Source organism: Chelonoidis abingdonii, chromosome 1 (assembly GCF_003597395.2).
Source record: "Chelonoidis abingdonii isolate Lonesome George chromosome 1, CheloAbing_2.0, whole genome shotgun sequence".
Classification (NCBI taxonomy): domain Eukaryota; kingdom Metazoa; phylum Chordata; order Testudines; family Testudinidae; genus Chelonoidis; species Chelonoidis abingdonii.
In genome coordinates this window covers 290,839,116-290,860,966 of record NC_133769.1, presented here as the reverse complement: position 1 = coordinate 290,860,966, position 21,851 = coordinate 290,839,116, and the positions used below count along the sequence as shown (strand labels likewise).

The 21,851-nt window shown below is 43.9% G+C and overlaps 1 protein-coding gene across 4 annotated transcripts in view; it reads right to left on the bottom strand.

Annotated features, from left to right (window-relative positions):
* MYCBP2 (MYC binding protein 2) overlaps positions 1–21,851 on the bottom strand; it is a 457,693-nt gene that overhangs the window by 330,023 nt on the left and 105,819 nt on the right. For all 4 annotated transcript variants that reach the window (XM_075061530.1, XM_075061532.1, XM_075061531.1 and 1 more), the window contains exons 13-17: positions 17,903–18,067; positions 17,036–17,194; positions 9,870–10,074; positions 9,109–9,254; positions 2,507–2,608 (exon numbers count right to left, since the gene is read on the bottom strand). In XM_075061530.1, coding sequence (XP_074917631.1) covers positions 2,507–2,608; positions 9,109–9,254; positions 9,870–10,074; positions 17,036–17,194; positions 17,903–18,067 — 777 coding nt within the window. The remainder of the gene's footprint in view (positions 1–2,506; positions 2,609–9,108; positions 9,255–9,869; positions 10,075–17,035; positions 17,195–17,902; positions 18,068–21,851) is intronic.

Here is a 21,851-nt window from a genome sequence, read left to right as displayed (position 1 = left end):
TTCTAGTCCGTAGCGGCATTTGCAAATCATGTTGATGATAGCAAATGTTAGTACAACTGGAGATCCATTTTGAAAGCTTTTGTTTAGATATGGCTGATCCTTTTGATCTTTCAGCAGTAGAAAGAAATGATCTTGGTATCTTTCTGAAAGGTCTGGTTCATTTAAGATATAAGGCTTAGTACCCTTCTAACATCTAGCATGTGGAACATGGCCTCTCATTTATTTCCATGTGGTTTAGGGTAGAAGGATGGAAGATGAATAGGCTGATTTAGGTGGAATAGGGAAGGTATTTTAGGTAGGAACTTTGGATGTGTTCTTAATGTAACTATCTCGGAAGACTCTACAGGGAGGTACACCACGAGAGCCCCTATTTCCCCCATTCTTTGAGTGGATGTGATGGTCACGCGAAAGGCCATTTTCATCGACATGAACAAGCAGGTTGCCATAGGCTGAAAAGGGAGACCACTGAGGCATTGTAGCACTATGCTGAGGTTCCAAGGTAGAATGGTATCTCGTACTTCAGCAGTCCTAGGTGGTGATGGCAAATGGGTAGGTACTGCATGCATATCCGGGTGTGAGATGTGTGCTGCAGCAACACTGGTACGCAGCAGTGGCGACTTCGGTTCATCAGACACTAGTGTATTGGGAATCTAAATTTATTGGTATCATGGAAGTAATTTGCTTCAGTATCATCAGGGACATTTGCATCAGTTCTGTTGTTGACAATGTTGTCAGTGCTGGGATCGCTCTGAGTTCCACAGAGCGTCCAGCAGGTGGCACCGTAGATGTTGTCAGTGCCAATCTACTCGGTGCCGCATGTCTATTCAGTGCTGTCGGTACCATCTTTGAGACTCCAATAGTTTTCTTACCCCTATTACCTGATGATCCCATCTTGCCCAGACCTACCCTCTTGGGGTCCTTGAACTTATTGGCGACAACATTACCAGAGGCCCAGGAGGCGTCACAGATATTCATTCTCATACTTGGCAGTGCAGAAGTTATTGATCTCTCGGGGACCTCTTTCTTTTTGGTGGTTCCTTTTTAGGCAAACTTGAACCTTGCTTTTTAGTGCCTTTTCACAAGGACTCTGTTAGTTTCTCTTCGTAACTAGCAGGGAGGATGGCACGGATGATGTTGACAGCAACAGTAACCATTGTCCAGGCAGGGTTCCAGGACCAAGGTCTAAAGATGAGCTCTCCGTCAGTTTTAATTTCAGCTCATGGTTTTTCTGAGTCTGTACCTTATGTTTAAGACAATGCATACGTTTTTGGGGAACCCGTGCCTCTTGCAGGCAACGAATGCAAAGGGAGTGACCATCACTGACCAGGATGGCCTCCCAGCAGTAGAGGCACCATTTGAATTTGGAAGATCTGAGCATAACACCCCTTTATAGGGATTAATTCTCTGAAGGGAAGATATGCAGAAACTACTATTCTAAATCAAGAGGGTAACGATAAATAATGAAAACACTTTTTTTTTTGAATGAAGGAAAAAAAAGAATGGGAACAACTCTAAATGACTAAAATCCTAACTGAAACACTATCACTATGAAAAATGAGATCACAGACACTAAGAACTCGCTAGAAAGGGCTCTCTAGGGACTCCATCTCAGGACAAGGGCAGTTGAGAAGGAATCGAGGGCCATTTGGCCAAAAAGCGCTATGTAACTGCCAAACATGGCGCACAAAGGAGGGAGTGCATGTGCCGCACAAGCAGGCACTACTACTGAAAATCTCAAATCCTAGGCACAGGGACTCAGATACACCTAAAGTGGAGCACTCACAGGGACACTATTCGAAGAAGAACCACTAGTTCCCCCAATCTTATTCCCATTTTAGCCCTTACACGAAGTCAACACATTCCAACGAGGAAGATTTTGGGAAGGAAATACTCATACATCCCCTCACAATACCTTCATGGCTCTCTTAGGTATTTGATACAGCATTAGCTATCTGAAAACATATGGACTGACAATGAGTCAGCAGTCTTCTCCAACAGTTATCAGTAATACATGCACAACACAGGACCCCATTCTTTCTTAAATAAAAGACTACAAATACTTTAGTAGCCACCAATGTCGTACTGAACAGCACAGCATCGGAGTGCTGACTCTGAGCCTGTGCACCTCAGGTGACATCTCTAATAGTGTTAATTTTTTAATTGTCTAATCAAAGCCCTAGATCTAAATTCTCAGCTGTTTTGTCTCCCATACTACCATTATAGGCTTAATAGAAGCCAAATTCTCAAGCCATTACATAGCAGCATTACTGAATCCTTGCAGGCCTTTTCTGTATTATAAAATTGAAGTGATATATTGACTTTTTTTAAATCTCTTGAGTTCAATTAGCGCAACCCTCTACTGAAGAGACACTTAAACCCGATTTTTGTTTCACGTTTGACAGTTTTTAAAAAGAAAAAAGGCTTGTTTCGTAAGGCCTAATCTGTTTTTAGAAACAGTGTGTCTTTATCCTTATTTTAGCCTCAGCTCAGTAACAAATAATCTTACCTCTCCCTTCCTCCAATCTATGCCTCCTGTTTACACGCTGCCGCTTTTCCTCTTGCCGTAGCTGAAGGTGCTCTTCAATATTAACCCCAGGAACAGGGACAGCTGCATCAATTAATAAATAAAAAATACAAAATCTATGTTTAAATAATATGATGAATGTGACAAAACCTAGGAATAGTCAAGAAAATCAAAGCTAAGGCTCGATATTTTGTGCTTTATAAGCTCCACTGAGATGTTTAGGAATAAGGGAAGGAGGCAACATAATGATTTCAGAATGGACTGTCAGCCTCAATTTTGGATTTCTTTACTTTCATAAGTCTGTCACAATTTCTTCATTTAACAGTTTTCTGTACTTCCTATCTATCAGCTAAACGCAGTTTTAGAGTTTAAGAGGGTTTGGTTGTTTTACTTTTGCCCCAGATTTCCAGTAAACGTAACATAAGAGAACTTATATGTTGACAAATCCTATTTAAAACAATAGTGATATATTTAAAATTTTCTTTAGGTACAGTACATATGACAGCAACATGAAAATGAAGACCACGTTTCAATTAATAGCTCATTTTAGAAATAGTTGAATTATTTTTATTAATTCAATTAATATAGATCAAGATAGAATAGCAACCTTGTTATTTTTGGCATGTTGATCAATTTAATACCAAATTATAACACCTTGAAAATAGGGGTTTGTAATGGAAAGATTAATACAAACTTAATTGCAGGCATAAGGTGACACAGAGACACTAATATTAAAATACCCATAACCTTATTTAAAATATGATTCTACTCTGAAAATGACCGTGAAAATGGCATCTTCTATCCAATAGATCTCCTTGATTGTATTCAGCGTTACATCTGCTTATTTAAGTGACAGAAAGAGGAAGTTACTTACCTGTAACTGGAGGTTCTTTGAGACACGTGTTCCCAATTTGAATTCCAAATGTGAGTGTGCATGCATGTCACACACCAGAGCCAGGTTTTCCTAGAAGTGTCCGTTAACCTGCACGTGCATAGTACATCCCCATGTGCTCACAGTCAAGGGTATAATAGTCTGTGTGGGTTGACGACTCTCCAGTATCATCTTATTGCTCAGTAGTCCGATCCGCAGCAGAGGGAATGCAGGGCAGGTATTGGAATCCAAATAGGAATCACACATCTCAAAAACAACCAGTTACCTTTTCCGTAACAGGTGTTCTTGGGAGATGTGTTACTCATGTCCATTTCATATTCGGTATGTGTACTCACCACATGCACTGGTGCTGGAAGTTTTTCCCTCAGCAGTATCCCTAGGGGACCAGCTGTGGTGCCCTCTAGAGTGGCACCTGCATGGTGCAAAAGGGGCACCGCTGGCTCCCCACAACCAGAGTACCTTCTTGCCAGAAACTCCGAAAGTGGGGAAGTAGAGCAGGTCATGGAATAGACATGAGCAACACATCTCAAAGAACACCAGTTACAGAAAAGGTAACTTTCTTTTCTTCGAGTGCTTGCTCATGTCCATTCCATAGTAGGTGACTCCCAAGCAATACCCCTGGAGGTGGATAGAAGTTCACAGACTTGCAGACTGTAACACAGCTCTGCATTGTCCCTGGCATAATGAGCAGTGAACGTGTGAACAGAGGACCATGGTGTGGCTCTACAGATGTCGTGGATAGGGATGTGTGCCCAGAAGGCAGCCAAAGATGCCCACGCTCTCGTCGAGTGGACTTTGACAATCAGCAGTGGCGGAACCCCGCCAGGTCATAACAGGTCCTTATGCACAAGGTAATCCAACTGGAAATCCTCTGTGAGGACACTGGGTGACCCTTCATCCTATCTGCTATAGCAATGAAGAGTTGAGTTGATTTATGGAAAAGCTTGGTACATTCCAAGTAAAAAGCCAAGGCCCTGCAGATGTCCAAGGCGTGAAGACGCCTCTCTTCACTGGTCTTCTGCGGTTTGGGATAGAACACTGTGAGGAAGATGTTCTGGTTCATATGGAAGGTGGAGACCACCTTTGGCAGGAAGGCTGAGTGGGGTCGCAGCTGACCCTTGTCTTCGTAGAAAACCATGTATGGAGGTTCTCAGGTCAAGGCTTTAATTTCAGAGACCTGTCTCGCCAATGTCACCACCACCAAGAAGACAACCTTCCATGACAGGTGGGAAAAGGAGTAGGAACGCGTGGCTTAAAGGGTGGGCCAATGAGCCTAGAAAGGACCAAGTTAAGATCCTACTGTGGGACAGAAGCCTGTACCTGCGGGAAGTGTCTCGCCTATCATGATCCCCTGAGGAATCCGACTATCATTTCATGGGAAAACCACTGTCTGTCCTTGGAACGGCAGGGGAAAAGCAGAGATGGCCATGTCATGCACTCTAATGGAAGAGTGTGCCAGGCCCCGGTTCCTCAAATGAAGCAGGTAGTCCAGGACAGCCTGTATGGAGGAACACGAGGGAGAGATTCCCCCTTCAGATGCCCAGCAGGAAAGCCTCATCCTCTTGGCCAGGTAAATCAGTCTAGGTGAGGACTTCCTACTTTGTAGGAGGAGCTGTTGGATTCCTTTCGTACAGGTCCGCTCCTCCTGGTTCAGCCACTCACCATCCACACCAAAAGGTGGAGGGACCCGAAGTTGGGGAATAGAAGTTGACCATGGTCCTGTGACAGTAGGTCCGGTCGGTTGGGGAGGAGCCAGGGAGGGGCCACTGACTGGCTCATGAGCGTGCTGAACCATGTCGGGGTGATCAGGACTACCCGCGCCTTATCTCTCTTGATCTTCACCAGGGCCCTGCTGATGAGCAGAACTGGAGGGAATGCGTACATCAGGCTTCATGACCACAACAGGAGGAAGGCATCGGAGAGAGAGTCCTTATTCAGACCTTGCAGAGGAAAAAAAAAAAAGGTGGCATTTCCTGTTCTGTCTGGTAGCGAACAGGGCCACTCAGGGAATTTCCCACCTTTGAAAGATCATGCAGGCCACCTCTTGATGGAGCGACCACTCATGGTGAGAGGAAAAGTCCCTGCTGAGCTGGGTCCACCAGGTGGATCTCATGGTTCATACAGAAGTCCCATAGATGGAGCTTCTCCTGACAGAGAGCCAACGAGCATGCTCCCCCTTGATTGTTGATGTAGAACATTTAGGCTGTGTTGCCTGTCAGGACTCATACCACCTTGCCCAACAGGTGGGGCAATAAGACTCCGCACACTAGCCGGACTGCTCAGAGCTCTTCGACATTTATGTACAACCACGCTTTGTCTGGGGATCACATCCCCTGAGTCTGGAGGATGCCGATATGCGTCTCCCACCCAAGGTCTGAGGCATCCAACACCAACTCGACGGAGTGGGGAGGGTTGTCGAACAGAACCTTTCCAGGGCTGTTCTGTGGTCGGCCCACCACCACAGCAAGGTAAGTATCACCTGGGGAATGGCAACAATCTTTTCCAGAGGGTCTCGGGACTGGGAAGAGACCATCACCAGCCATTGTTACAGGGGTTGCATCCTGAGCCTAGCATGATGGACTACGTAAGCACATGCTGCCATGAGGCCCAGCAGGAGCAGACAGACCCTGGGTATAGTCAAAGGGAACACAGACTTTCGTGATGTGGTTCACCAACATGTGGTATTATTGGTGGTCATCTGGTGGAGAGAGCGAGGAAAGAATAAATGCTTCTTCTGGAGATGAAGATGCAGCAGGGGAGACTAGCAGTACTGGTTCCATATTTTCTTCCTCCTCATACACTGATGGTGCTGCAGGACGAACGGGGGATGATCGATATGAGGCGACCAATGGTGCTTGGCATCCCTGATAGGGATTCGAGTGTGGTCATTGCCGGACTTCATGGGTAGCAATACCAGGCCTCTGAAGCACAGTCAAACCTGTGGATAGTGCAATCTGGGGCATGATTCCAGATTCTGATATGGAACGGGAGAAAACGAGGACTCTATCTCTGAGAAGCACTTAGACTTGGAAGATGGGGGAGTAAAGGCTGGGGGGAGGGGGAGAGAAGACCGTAAGTACTGGAGGGCTGCATGTCGCAACAAAGCAGGTCTTTCTGGTAGCAGGAGCAAAGGTTTATCCAACGGGAGGACAGTGGTGAGTGAAGGTCCAGAGAGGAGCAGTAAACACAGATGGGAAGAAGCAGTTCCTCTGTGGACAGAAGCGGTTCCAGTCATCTGGGAGTGCAAGGCAAAAAACTCTGGAGAGGCCAGAAGGTCCACATGGAATGAACACAGGGCAGTTTGGATGCCTGTGCGGATGGATCCGTGTGCAACCTCTCATCTGACCTGGTGGAGCTCATGGAAGAAACAATGAGCTTATGAGCAGTCCTGAACTAGGACCTGTTCTTATGGCCGTGGTCATGTTTTTTTCCCCCCTTATAGTGGGGCTTCTCTGTTGCCTTTGGTACCAACGGATCCAGTGCCTAGGAGGTGCTGGAAAGGGCACTCAATGCCAGTGACAGATGCTTAACCGTCAGTTCCGCTGGTCCCAGATCTGAAGGCACCTGGGGGAGCATAGTCTCCTCCATCAAGAAATTCCAGAGGTGAAGTTCTTGAGCCTCCCATGGTCAGGGCATTAAGGATTTGCAGACAGGACAGCTGACCACAATGTGGGCCCTGACGAGGCAATACAGACAATGCTGGTGCTCATCACTCAGAGAATGAGTGAGGGCAAGAGGCACAGTTCTTAAAGCTGGGAATGAACACCACAGTCCCCAGCGAGGAGGGAGTCCCCAAACAGGGGAACAACTACACTAATTATATCTAAGGATAAAACATGTATAGAAAACAAAGCTTAGCTAGAACTACGTACAAGAATGGATGAAAAGACCACTCTCTTAGCTAGGCTAAGAGTGCAAAGGAACAGGGGTTCTGACTCAAGGAAGTGGAGAGGCATCAACTCATACAAACTATTATACCCTTGGCTGCGAGCATAAGGGGACGTATGATGCACGTGCAGGTCAATGGACACTGGTAGGAAAATCTTCCGGTTCTGGCATATGACGCACATGCATGCCCATGTTTGGAATCCACATACAGGGACCATCACTCAAAGAAGCACAAATGTTTACTGATTTTACTCCTGTTGGGATCACAAAGGCAACAAAGCGAATCTAGTCTTCCTTGTGTATCAACAGAAGTGTTCACAGTATTCCAACAGCTTATTCAGGCTCTGCAAAACTATCGTCAGAACTATGTACAATAAGAAAACAATCCATCTTCAGAGTCAGACTACATGTAAATTTGCAGGATTGCCAGTTAGAAAAAAATATTCTTAACTGTAAACTAAGCAGAATCAATTTAAAAAAAATCAACACAAAAGTGGAACTCTATAGTGCCATTTCCATAGATTCAAATTTCAGAATAAAGAAACCTAATGTGTCCCATCTTTTTAAAACTGATGGTAGTCCAAACTACAAAATTTGCCCTTCAGCAAGTAGTAGGAGAATCTCTCCTTCAGAAACAAGCAGCAAATAATTACAGTGCCATAACACTAGCACCCTCCAATGCTATTAGGGCAGCACGAGTACACCTGATAACAGGAATCATGGGGCCTGCCTTTCCTACTCAACCAATGCAGTAAGAGAAACATCTGCAACATTTTACATCTTTTTAAATCCTACTGTTGCGCTATATATTTTAACACCAATTTCTGATTCTGAAGAAGCCAGTACTTGGCAAGATGAACACTGAGGAAAGAAAAGTAAAATTTCAAATATCTGAAGATGTTACTTGTCACACACTAGAACCCCAAATTTGGTCCTGGACTAACTCACCCAATTAACAACTCTATGTTGTATTAAGTTCTGAACGGGTACCTGACTAAACCACAGTAAGAGGAAGAAGTTCAGACTAGGAAAATCAGCCTTATAAAATTATGGAATACAATATTAAAAACATTTTCTATAATAATAAATCTAATCAGAAGTCATGGCCCCAAACTTTGTATTTAGAGAAGTCCTTTTGGTTTTTTTAATTTATTCTTTCCGGCTTCAGCTCTTAAATATTAGTCTGGTTATACATAATCTCACTTTTTTCCACAGAGTTAATTATTTTTACATTTCTGCCATCTCCCACTTTCTCCAAAAATTTTGGGAGGAAAAGTTATTCAGTGCTGGGACTGAACACCTCCTCATGTTTTTATGTAAAATCCTGTTGTACCAATTTCTGACAGACCGACCTTCGGCAATCCTCCCTTCTAGCGCTGATATGGAGGGAGAGGAACAGCCTTATGACACCAGCAGTGTCATCACAAGGGGAAGTGAAAGTTCAGTGTATCAAAACAATGCCATCATGCAAGTGGAGAGAGGAAGTTCAAATGTTAGGTCCAGTCACTTCCTTTACTACAATACCAAGGAAAAGAGTCTAAGCAATAATTTACTCATGAAAAAAAAACTACAGCACTAAAACTGTCATGAAAGACCATAGCTCAGCAATGTTACTGCAAAGGAAGAATGAAATTCCATGAAATTAAGATACAAAATTTTACAATCAGAAAATCAAAATGCATACAAAAGTGAAAGGATCGTACTCATTTCTTGACCAACTGTTATTTTTCCCTAGTTACAGCAGTATGTATGGGGACCAGAAGTTATGCCACTGGCAAATGTCTACCAGTTTCATTCCACTTACCTAGTAGGAGATCTAAAGGTATCATCTCTTTCACAGCATCAAGAATTCCTCTTTGCCTTGCCTCTTGACCATCCAGCTCTCTAGCACAGGCCTTGCAACAACCACATGCAGCACAGCCAGACTCACCAGAGCCACAGCCACATATGCTACAGAACACAAAGAGGTTTTATTCAGAATCTACCAAGACAAGCAATATTACATACAAATGTATCTGAAATACAGCTGTAATAGAACAGATTGGACCAACATCTGTCAGTGTTGATCTAGGTTTATTTTGTTCTGCCTCTGTGCAAAGGTCTAGACTTGATGACCACTCGAGGGCCTTTCCAGCCCCACATTTCTATGGTTCTACAATAACCATTCATCTTCCATTTTATTTAAATAAATAAATTAATTAATTAATTAAAATAAAAAAGTTATAGCCAAAGCCAGGAATCTCGTACCTTAGATAGCAGCATTCAATGTCATTAGGCATACCAAATTACAGTTTATACTCTTTCCTCTTTTCTGCTTTTGTGAGAATTATTTTGAACATAAGAAATATTTTAAGTCACCTGTTACCATTACTAACAAGTGTTTATAAAAACATCACAGAAGTTAAATATATTCTTGGTTTTAAAAATAGATGAGCAATATTTTCTTTAGATATAGTGCTATTTAAGACTGACGTCCGAAGTGAAGTAAAGTAAAAATCTATTTTGATTACATTCTGTAATCTACAATACTGTATGAAAGATAATTGCATGAATGTATTTACTTACCCTCCAGGTACCCTGTCTGGACGCCCACTACTAACACAGCTGGCTCCATAGCCTGTACAGTCCCCACACACAGTGCATACCATGCACTGCTCCAGCTTCCATTTATGCATGCCTGGAGGACACATCATGGACTTCTCATCTTTTTCATCCAGTTCTTCTTCTAAGTCTTCATCCATTGCTGTTGCCATGTTCTCAACTACAAAACCTATTGAAGAAGATATTGAAACACTTCAGCAATTCACATCAGTTATGTTAAAATACATAGTGCTATAAGGAAAATGTTAAACAATGGCAGGTCAGATGAAAATTGGACCTTTTGACGCATACAAATGTTACATATATATCAGAGTTACCAAGTTAGGGACAGACTTTCAAAGGCTCAAATTTAACATATCTAATTTTGGCAAGATGCGTGTATAAGTCAGAGTACCTGCAAAATTCCTTGGAAAATTTGACCTAGAACCGTTTTAATGTTTCCCTAATAGCACAGCCGTATGTAGAAAAACATGGGAAACAAGCACAAATCTAGTCTACCATTTTGTTTTTATTTCTAATTTGTTCATTCTTGTTTTGTACTCATTTGTATATTGATATATTTGTAATATACTGTATAGTATATATTTTACTTAAATATAGATATCATCAAAAATGTTAAAAGAATGTCAAAGTTTCAAAGTCACAGTCAAAAGTTAAGAAATGTCAGAATTAAGGATGCCAATGCAACCTTAATTTGGCGATTTTGTGCACATAAATTATGACACAGTCTTTAAAAATATGATCACATACTATGTTTTCCACAGACCTCCTGCCTCATTCAGTGAGAGGATTCCCCACCTTCTCATCCCAGTCTCTTCATCTAATTAGCCCCAGACTTCATCCTGTCGGACTCATCATCCCTATCAGTCTCCTTTCCCAGCCAGTCCCATGGTTGTGCTCACCCAATTTCATCTTCCACTCCAGCTCCTTGCTCAACCAGCTCTAACATCACACACCCCTTCTCATGTGGTTACTTATCTGATTTGTCTTCACCCTTCCCCATGTCACAGTCTCTGCTTCTCATCCTAAGGTTCCTTGTTCCACTCTACTCCTCCACTCTGGCCCAGCACCTCACCCTTTTGCATTTCAGTCAAGCACTTCCTCCTCTTCATCTATGCTGCCCGAGAGCCAGCAGCAGGAACAGTGAAAGCACAGAAGAGACTGTCTCTCCCTGCTCTCAGTTCCCGTGCCTGGAGCCACAGTACCTGGGATCAACAATTGCAGGGAACATCCGGCTCAGCCCCAGGATGAGAGGTGCAGCATGTCCAGTATAGATGAAATTTTTGACAAACTTAACTGCCATACTAACAAACAGAGCTCATTGGAAAATAGATTCTCCGACCCCAAACAAATCATAGTGTCATGTGATATATTTCCTTAAAATAACCTCTTCAAATACAGTAACTACTTAAGAGCTTTGCTTCCCCAACCTTTCAATCATATGATAATACCACTGAAACCCTATGTCTCTGCTGGCACAGAGATGTGTGTGATCTCTATCTGTATTCCACTGATGATTATGCGCATACACCCAGAGCCAGAGCTGTTGAAAGCAGGAGTGTTCGGCAGTCTGTGCACGCGCCCCATGCTGCCTTATGGTGTCACCCGAGGAGATAAAGGGCGCAGCAGCCCCCAGCATCTCCAGTTCCTTCTCTACTGCACATTTGTTGCATCCGCAGCAGAAAGGGAGGATGGTGGGTATGGAATACAGATATGGACCACGCATCTCAAAGAACCTCCAGTTACAGGTAAATAACTTAGTTTTCCTCGAGTGACAAAGAAGTGACTATTGTATTCTACTGAGGATATGTGGGAGGATGCTGCAATGAGACTGTGGTATGGAGGACTGTTGCTCTGAAGGATGCATCTGTTGTGGAATCATACACTAGAGCACAGAGTGTGGACGTGGTGTGTTCCTAACTCCACGTGGCCACCATGCATGTGTCTGAGAGCGGTACATCGTGGAGTGCAGCTGTAGTTTCTGCTTGTGCTCTCATACAACTGGCCCAAATCCTTTCAGGTGGGGATCATCCCAATAACTGATAGCAGCACGTAATACACCCAGAAACCCACTTGGAGATTTTCTGGAAATGGCTTGCCCTTTGACCCTCTCCAATATGGCTACAAAAAGCCTAGAAGATTTCTGAAATGGCTTTGTCTGCTGAAGATAAAAAGGTCAAGGACTGTGAATAATCTTACGAGTGAAGCTTTCTTTCCCCATTAAAGACATGAGGCTTGGGGAAAAAGTAGATAATGGTATGGGTAGGAATTTGGGGTGAAGACGTAAAGAGATCTTGTTTTTATGGAAAGTGGTGAAGAGGTGGGGGGGGGGAAATCAGCCATCATGGCTTCCAGTTCACCAACCCTCTGATTGATGAAATGGCGATGAGGTAAGTGACTTTCATGGAAAATACTGCTAACAGGCAGGAGTCCATAGGTTTGACAGGGTGGTCACCAACTAGGTGAGGACTAGGTTACAGTCACAATGGGGGGTCAATAGGCTGAATAGGAGGGTATTTTCACAGAAGACCTTTCCAGAGTCATACAGTTATGGGGTAGGTAAAAATTGAATTGCCGTCCAGTGGTGGGTGAAAAGTACTAAAGGTAGCTACTTGTATTTAATGGAGCTGAGGGAAAGTCCCGAGTCTTTCAGATACAGGAAATATTCCCAGATTAGTGAGATGCCCACCGCTTCAGGGACAAGACCCTGTTGTGTAGCCCAGGAGGTGAACTGCATCCATTTGGCTCGATACAAGCATCTTGCGGTGTCTTAGCCTGCCAGTGTGTTGACTCTCTAGCTCCAGGAATGTCCAAAGCATGAGTGGAGGTTGCTCCTACATGCAAAGGAGAATTGGAGAAGTCAGAAGGGGGCTATCAGGATGGTTGTTGCTTTCTCTTGTCTGAGCTTGTGGATTACTCATGGTAGGAAGGGTAAGGGGGAGGAGGCATAGTTTGTGCAGTCCAATCAGTTGCCTGGCTAGTGAGTCCCCCTGTGATTAGGCTCCAATTCCTCATCTTGAACAATAGTGTGCGCATTTGGTGGTGTTGTGGCATGCAAAAAGATCCTTCACGGGGGCTCCAGTCAAAGATGTCCATGATTACGGAGTCATGCAATTCACATTCATCGTCAGTTGCAAAGTTTCTGCTGAAAGCATTGACAAACACTTTCTGGGTGCTCAGTAGATAGGCTACTATCAGAAGAATGTGGTGTCCAATGCACCATTCCTATAGGCGTATAACTTCTGTATATAGCATTTGGATCTCATTTCCCCTTCGTTATTTACTTAGAAGAGCGTGGTGATATTGTCTGAAGTGAGAACAACGTGCCAGTCCTGGATGGCTGGCAGGAATGCCAGGCACATTTTAAGTACTGCCTGGAGTTCCAATATATTTATGTGCATCCTGACCTCCCACATGTTCACATGCTTTGTGTCATGCAGTCGCTCATATGGATGCCTCTGTTATGACTGTAACAGTGGACAAGGACAGGAGCGAGGTAATTCCTGAGCAGACCCATAGTGGGTTCATCCACCATTGTAGTGAGGAGAGAACTTCCAGTGGCACGTCCAGCAGAGCGTTCATTGGCTGGTGCATGAGGGAATTAGACCCTTTTGCAGCCAGAGTTGAAGGCCATGCTGGTGTAAGCATGTAAATAGCATGACATACATGCAGGCTGCCATGTGTCCCAAGAAAGAAAAGTAAATTTTGGCCAAAATCCAAGGGTTGGAGATCACCAAAGAAATTAGTTCCCTTATTATTTAATATCTTTCCTGTGGAAGGTACACTCGGGCAGAAGATATATCTATGCGAGCTCCTATGAACTCCAGGAATTGAGTAGGATGTAAGGTTGATTTGTCAACGTTGACACTGACCTCAAGGGAGAAAAGGAGTAGAAGCAGTTGGAATGCTGATTTCTGGGCCTCTTCCTTGGACCATGCTGCTATTAGTTGTCCAGATAGGGGAAAATGAGGGTCCTCTGACATCTGAGATGAGCTGCCACCACTGAGAAAAAACTTACATGAATACTCGGGGGCAGTGGTAAATCCAAACAATAGGATCCTGTATTGAAGGTGTTGAGGTACCACCTTGAATCTCAGGAACCTTTTGTGCGTCAGGCATATATCGATATGGAAGTAAGCATCCTGCATATCTAATGTCACAAACCACGTACCTTTTTCAAGGGAGGGAATGATTATTGCAAGGGTGACCATACAGAATCTTTGTTTGGAAATGGAACGGCTGAGGTGTTGAAGATCTAATATCAGCCCCCATCTCCCATTTTTTGGGGAGACTAGAAAGTAGCTTGAGTAGAACCCTGTTCCATGAAAGGAGTCTGAGATTTTAGCTCCACAGCTCCCCTCTGCAATAAGGAGTAAACTTCTAGTTGTAAGAGGTCATCGCATGGGTGTTCCATACACGTGGACCACGGAGGAGGGTGAGATGAGGGCATCACAGTAAACTCTGACGTAGTCACCCTGGAAAATATCTAGAGCCCATCTGTCCATTGCTATTGCTTTCCATGATGGCAGAAAGAGTTTGAGACGGTCCCTGAAGGTGGTAGGATGGATACTGGTGTATGAAGTGGTTGACATCTCTGTAAGAACACTCAAATACCGCTTATGTGACGATTAAGTGAATTGAGTAGATGACTAGTAGTCAACATAAGCAGATGTGGTCTGTGAACCTTACAGCACTTTTGAGAAGGCTTATAGGTGTATTAATGGTATAGTTGTGAGACCCTCTAACAATGTGATTGGGACAGGAGGTAGAATTTCCTCTTGGTGCTGGTATATAAATACCCAGAGATCTACAGTTCATTAGGGAGTGGAGGAATTCATCCATCTTCTAAGAGGTGCAATCTGTCGAGTGGGAGGTCTATAGTGTTCTGCACCTCCCTGGGGAAGCCAAAGGTGTGTAACCAGGATTCCCTCCTCATGTCAATCCCCACTGCCAAGATACAGGAAGTTATGTCTGAGGAGTTCACTGTAGCATGGACCTGGTGAGTAACTTGCCCTCTTGTAGAACTGCCTGGAACTATCCAATCTTGCAAAGGTAGATTGTCTGTGAACTCAGCCAATTGCCCATAGTTAATAAAACCATACTTTGCCATCAGGGCTAAGTAATTTGAAATATTAAATTGGAGTCCAACAGAGGAGAAGACCTTTCTGCCCATGATATCTAGGCTCTTACCCTCACTATCGGATGGGGTGAAGCAGGGCTGTTGTTGCTTGGAATGCTCAAAAGCCACCTGGATGACCAATTAGTTCAGGGGAGGATGAGAGAACAGGAACTCTGATCCTTTGGTGGGGACATAATACCTTTTTTCAGCCCCTTTCGGGGAAGATGCACACGTGGCTGGGGTTGGAGGGTGGCCTCACTGATTGGCAGGGCCACCCTTACTGGTACCAAAGTGTGTAAGATGTCAAGTAGCTGGTGTTGACTGGCTCATACTTCCTCTAATAGGATCACCAGGGCATTGTCTATTCTCCGCAGCAATTCTTGGAACTTATGACAGTTGTCTGGTGGAGAGAAGGGGATTGAAGAGGTGACTGCATCTGGAGAAGATAAGGGATCTCTCTCTAGATTCATTGGTACCACTGGAGTCGGGCTAAACGGTGCATCATCCAGTGCCACGTTGGAACGCCTGCCTCACAAGGGTTGTGGTGATGAGGTGAGGGAGTCCTGGATACCAATTCTGTGGGTCAGGCAAGGTGGGGATGTGGGAACCTTCCGATAGTTGTGCTTCTGGAACAGGACCAGTAGATTGTGTCAGACATCTGTATTGTCCGAATCAGATGCATCAGAAATCCTGTCAAATGCCGGTCGCGTAGGAAACAGAGGCAGCAGGAACATATCGGGGGAAGTGGGTATTCACCCACGAAACCTCATGCTCCAATACGTCTGTTAGTCTATAAGGTGCCACAGGACTCTTTGCTGCTTTTACAGATACAGACTAACATGGCTACCCCTCTGATACTTGATATCGGGGGAAGGGTCTCTTTAATTTGGTGAGCAGATCTGGGCCAGTGAAGACCGTAGTCCTTCCAGCACAAACACCACATTGGGATCTGGAGTGCTTCTATGTCCCCTGAGGGGGAAGGGGAGAGGGAGTCAATGGTACCCGTTCCACTGAAGAAGCTGGTAACAGAAACTGCATCTGTCTGGAGACCGACTGTTCTCAGGATGCCGGTGGGCCACAAGTGGTGGAGTCGCAGGATCTATGATCATCAAAGTTGGATCCAGAAATTGGTGTGGCTGTTACTCGGTCTTGTGAGACTCTGAACACGCGGCTCCTTCATGGACAGAACTTGTGGACAGTGCCGAATCCTTCTTAGACTCGGAGGAAGACTTACTGTCATATTTATGCACATGCTTCCTTGGTTCATGGTGGGCCCAGTGCGGGATCCTTAGCACTGATACAAGCGGATCCCAATGGCAAGGGAAGTACTCTTCACCTGTTCAGGACAACGTACGGGGCGGTTCCTGGGCCAAGATCCGATGACAGTTCCATGGCAGTCTCCATAAGGTTCTCCTGAGGTGGAGAGTCCAATTCTCTTGAGAACAGGCAGGAAAGGCGAGGCAGATACTGCACCTTGATGTGATATGGGTTTCTCCCAAACGGATGGAAAATGAGTGAGGGCAGAAAGCACAGATTTTGAACCCCAGAGGCTTCAGTATAATCCAGTACCCTGGGGAGAGGGGAGCGTTTGCCGAGAAACACTGCCAAAGCGGCATCACAAGTCCTAAATCTGGTAGAAAAAGAAAAATTCAAACAAAAATAAAAAAGGGAATATAGAACAAAATAATATATCTAAACTACAAACAGTATTAAGGATATTTAGAAAAGTTTTGGAAAGTGCATCACAAAGATGACAGGAAAATAAAAGCTTCAACTCGAACCATGTGCCCTTTATCACCTCAGGCGAAACCACAAGGCAGCTCATGGCATATGTGCAGACCGCCAAACAGTACTACCTTCAAAAGTTCTGACACCAGGCTCATGCACATAACCCTCAGTAGAATACAACAGGGACCATCACTTGAAGAAGAATATATTGTTTCTAACACAATTTGAAAAAGAAATTTAGCTAAGTTTTTATTCTGTTATTTTCTAAGAACAAGTAGCTCACCTTTTCCTCCCTGGCTCATGGAGCCTGTGTCTCGTCCACACTGTCCTTTATTATTCACACCAAATGTCCAAATCTCTCCATTCTTCATTAGCACACATGTATGAGCTTTGCCCATAGCTACCTGAGTCACAAAATGGCCTTTCAGATCTGTTACTAAACCTGTGAGATATAAAATATTTGAGTGATGAACAGCATTTTCGCTCTCTGGACCAGACATTCACTATATCACAAGTACTACTGAAAAAACATTTAATTTTTTAAAATCAGGAGTACAGGTAAGGTGAGAATGATGGAATATTGGAGTTAGTAAAACACATGCCTGATCTACACCTAAAGCTTAGGTTCACCTAGTTATGTCATACAGTGGTGTGAAAAATTCATACCCGAGAAATGTAGTTAAATTGACATAAAGCCCCAGTATAGACACCCATTAGGTTGCTGAAAGAATTCTTCTGTCAACCTAACTACCACCTCTCAAGGGGATGGTCTAACTACAGCTATGGGGGAAAAAAACCCTTCCATCACTGTAACAAGTGTCTATACTACAGCCCTACAGCTGTAGCTGTGCTGCTGTAGCATCTGTAGTGTAGACAAGGCCACAGGTAGTGAAGAACAAGGAAGGAGGGAAGAACAGTCATAACTAATCTGTCCAGTCAATACAATAAATGCACAAGTTTTTTATTAAGTGTTTTCACACAGAACCATAATCCAAGTGGAACAAAAATTTCTCTAACATTTCATTTAAACTGGCCTGTTTCAATGCCGAATAACTGCAACCAAACAATATTTTAAAGACATGTCTCTCTTACATCTGTACTTAATTGGCATTATTTGGCTTCAAATAATGTCTCTCAGATATCAACTTACTTGTGTTGTCAGAGTAAATGGCATCTTTTCCAAACATATAGAGTTCTCCGTCTTTTGAAATGACAGAACTGCTCCCATTATTGCATGCTGTATATACAACAATCTTTCCTTCCATTTTAACGATCTTTTTAGGCTTATAGGGTTTTGACTGCCGTCTGCTTTTAGCTTTAAAAGAAAAGGCATTTTACAAATATGTTTCACCAAAAAGCGAGGGCAAAAAGAAAATAAGCTTTTCACCAGTTAAACTATGAACATTTGTTTCATAATACAATAATGTTTCCTTAGACTATGCCTACAAAAATCTGCTTGCTGATTCTCTCACTGAAAGTAATTTTTTGGTTAGTTTTTTTAAAATACCATTAACTTATTCATCATTAATGGAATGGAAGGCAAGCAAAATTTGTGTCCAGACCAGGGGTTGGCAACCTCTGGCATGCAGCTCACCAGGGTAAGCACCATGGCAGGCCAAGCCACTTTATCTATCTGCCGCGTCAGCAGGTTCGGCGGACCGCGGCTCCCACTGGCCACGGTTCGCTGTCCCAGGCCAACGGGGATGGCGGTAAGCGCCGCGGGGCAAGGGATGTACTGGCCATGGCTTCCCACCACCTCATTGGCCTGGGACGGTGAACCACGGCCATTGGGAGCAGCAGTCTGCCAAACCTGCCGACGCAGCAGATAAACAAACTGGCTCGGCCCGCCAGGGCGCTTACCCTGGCGAGCTGCGTGTCAGAGGTTGCCGATCCCTGGTCTAGGCTGACATATTTTCATGACGACTCTGCAAGGCTTCTTTAGTTGGTTCATTTACACTCAATATAACAATACGTGATCCTAAAAAGCAATACTTGCTCACAAAAGTTTTTTGTTTGAAACCGAAAAGATGTATAAGCAAAATCAGAAGTCATTTGTACCACAGTAAGTCTGCAGACCAAATTTTTATTATTTAAAGATCTTGATTTAAAAGTTTTTTAAATCCTCCAGCAATCTAACCGATCAAGGCGTGATCACGTTTCCATTTAAGTCTCATTAAGCTTCAAAAGAAGCCAAAATATTAACTTCTCTAATAGTTGTGCTAATTCTATCAATATTTTAGCTAAAACTATAACATGATTAAGCCCTAATGAAAACCAACTGATAATGATATTACTGTTAAGATTTCCTGCAATTGTTCAAAAACCTTGAAATTGCAAGTAAATTTTGAACAGTCTGTCCTATTTTACATCATAAATATGTATTTACTTATTTTAAAAGCTTCCTCTGGACACATTCAGCAAAATCAAGGTTGCAACTGCAGTTTAGTTTTAAACCTCTCACTGTCTCCTAACTTTGCCACCAGAGTTTTGGGGCCCCTTTCTGATGCCACCTGAACCACAAGGAAAAATGTTTGGGACTCTTAATCCCACCAAATTCACTGGACCCCCCACTTGGAAACCCTGCAAGGGGGACAAGTCGCAGCGCCTAGCTCCAACTCATGCTCAATATCTACACTACAATTTTTAGCCATGCAGACTAAGCCGTGAAAGCCTGAATCAACTGACCTGGGCTCTTAGACTCAGTGCCACAGGTTTTTTTTCACTGCAGTATAGAGGTACCACAAACACACAACTTGACAATGCCATTTTGAGAGAGTCACCATTCAGACTAGAACTAGACTACACCATGTCCACACTGCACTTCCATGGTTAAAACTTTTGTTGTTCAGGGATGTGAAAAAAACCACACCCCTGAACAACAAAAGTTTTAATAACTGAAAGCACCAGTGCAGACAGCGCTTCGTCGACGGGACCCGCTCTCCTGTTAAAGCTACCACTCCTCACTGGGGATGGTTTTATTTGGTCACTGGGAAACCTCTCTCCCAAAGACAAAGAGCAGCTACTCTGTTTCCCTTACAATGGCGTGACTGCAGCAGCACATCAGCACCCTTGTTAAGTGCGTAGTGTAGACAGCCTAAGTTTGCACAGTCAGAACAATGATCTTAGCAACTACTCTTTGAATGGACCGTAGACAGTCAGATGGGTGGCAGAAGGCCAAAAGGTATTCTTCTGTACTCAGTCATCTAGCACACTTCTTGGATCAGAAAATTAAAACTGTTTACACTGTTCCTTTATTAATCAATAACCTAGCAACCTCTGTTTAGAAATGTAATTTCACTATCGCGTTATTATGGAAGTGCAGTAGTGACTTCACAGTTAAGGTGAGCAAAACTTTGCTTTAAAAGAAATACAAACAGACAGATTTATTTGAAAATAGCTAAGCCACATCAGAGTATGGGTCAGACTTTGTGGTATAAATCTGAGGTCATAAGGTCACCGAGTTCCTTCTCCAAATTCCTTGGTTTTAAGTTTTCAAGTAATGAGGAACCAAACAAATACAGTACTTAGGGTGGGTAGTTGAGAGTTGGCATGTTCGGGGCCTGCCACAGACACTCACCACTGAAAATAGAATGGGGAGCTAAAAATGGACATGCTTAGTGCCTATCACACAAAACTGAGACTAGGAAGAAGAGCTGAGAATAAGGAAACTTGGAGGATACCACAGGAACACCGGGCAGAGACCAGGAAGAGCTGAGCCTTGGGAAACTGCTCAGGCTCCACTCCAGTCAGACTCAACACCAGCTCCTCAAGGAAAACCTCAGTTACTGAGAGGCTGAATGAATGACCTGCCCACAGACACAACCTGGTCATTTAAAAGAGAGGTCTCTACTCCAAAGCACCATGAATTCAAATCCTCTATTTGCTTGACTTCTGTGATGAGTTTTATGTGAATCAGTTCAGGGACATGAGGGGGAAAGGAGTCCAGGAGAGCTGGCTGATTTTAAAGAATCCTTATTGAGAATGCAGGAGCAAACCATCCCTGTGTGTAGAAAGAATAGTAACTATGGCAGGCAACCAGCTTGGCTTAACAGTGAAATCCTTGCCAATCTTAAACACAAAAAAGAAGCTTACAAGCAGTGGAAGCTTGGACAAATGACCAGGGAGGAGTATAAAGATATTGCTCAGGCATGCCGGAGTGAAATCAGGAAGGCCAAATCACAACTGAAGTTTCAGCTAGCAAGGGATGTTAAAAGTAGCAAGAAGAGTTTCAACAGGTATGTTAGCAACAAAGTGGTGGTCAGGGAAAGTATGGACCCCTTACTGAATGGGGGAGACAACCTAGTGACAGAGGATGTAGAAAATGCTAGTGTACTCAATGCTCTCTTTGCCCGTCTTCACAACCAAGGTCAGCTCCCAGACTACAGCACTGGGCAGCACAGTATGGGGAGGAGGTAGTGACCAGCCCTCTGTGGAGAAAGAAGTGGTTCAGGACTATTTAGAAAAGCTGGACGAGCACAAGTCCATGGGGCTAGATGCACTGCATCCAAGGGTGCTAAAGGAGTTTGCTGATATGAATACAGAGCCATTGGACATTATCTTGAAAACTCATGGTGATCGAGGAAGGTCCTGGATGACTGGAAAAAGGCTAATGTAATGCTCATCTTCAAAAAAGGGAAGGAGGAGGATCCAGGGAACTACAGGTCAGTCAGCCTCACTTCAGTCCCTGGAAAAATCATGGAGCAGGTCCTCAAGGAAATCATTTTGAAAAGCTTCAATGAGAGGAAAGTGATCAGGAACAGTCAGCATGGATTCATCAAGGGCAAGTCATGCCTGACTAACCTCACTGCCTTCTATGATGAGATAACGGACTCTGTGGATGAGGGGAAAGCAGTGGATGTGTTATTCCTTGACTTTAGCAAAGCTTTTGATATGGTCTCCCACAGTATTCTTGCCAGCAATTTAAAGAAGCATAGGTTGGATGAATGGACTATAAAAGTGGAAAGAACGCTGGCTAGATCATCTGGCTCAACGGGTAGTGATCAATGGCTCCATGTCTAGTTGGCAGCTGGTATCAAGCGGAGTGCCCCAAGGGTCAGTCCTGGGGCCAGTTTTGTTCAATATCTTTATTTATGATCTGG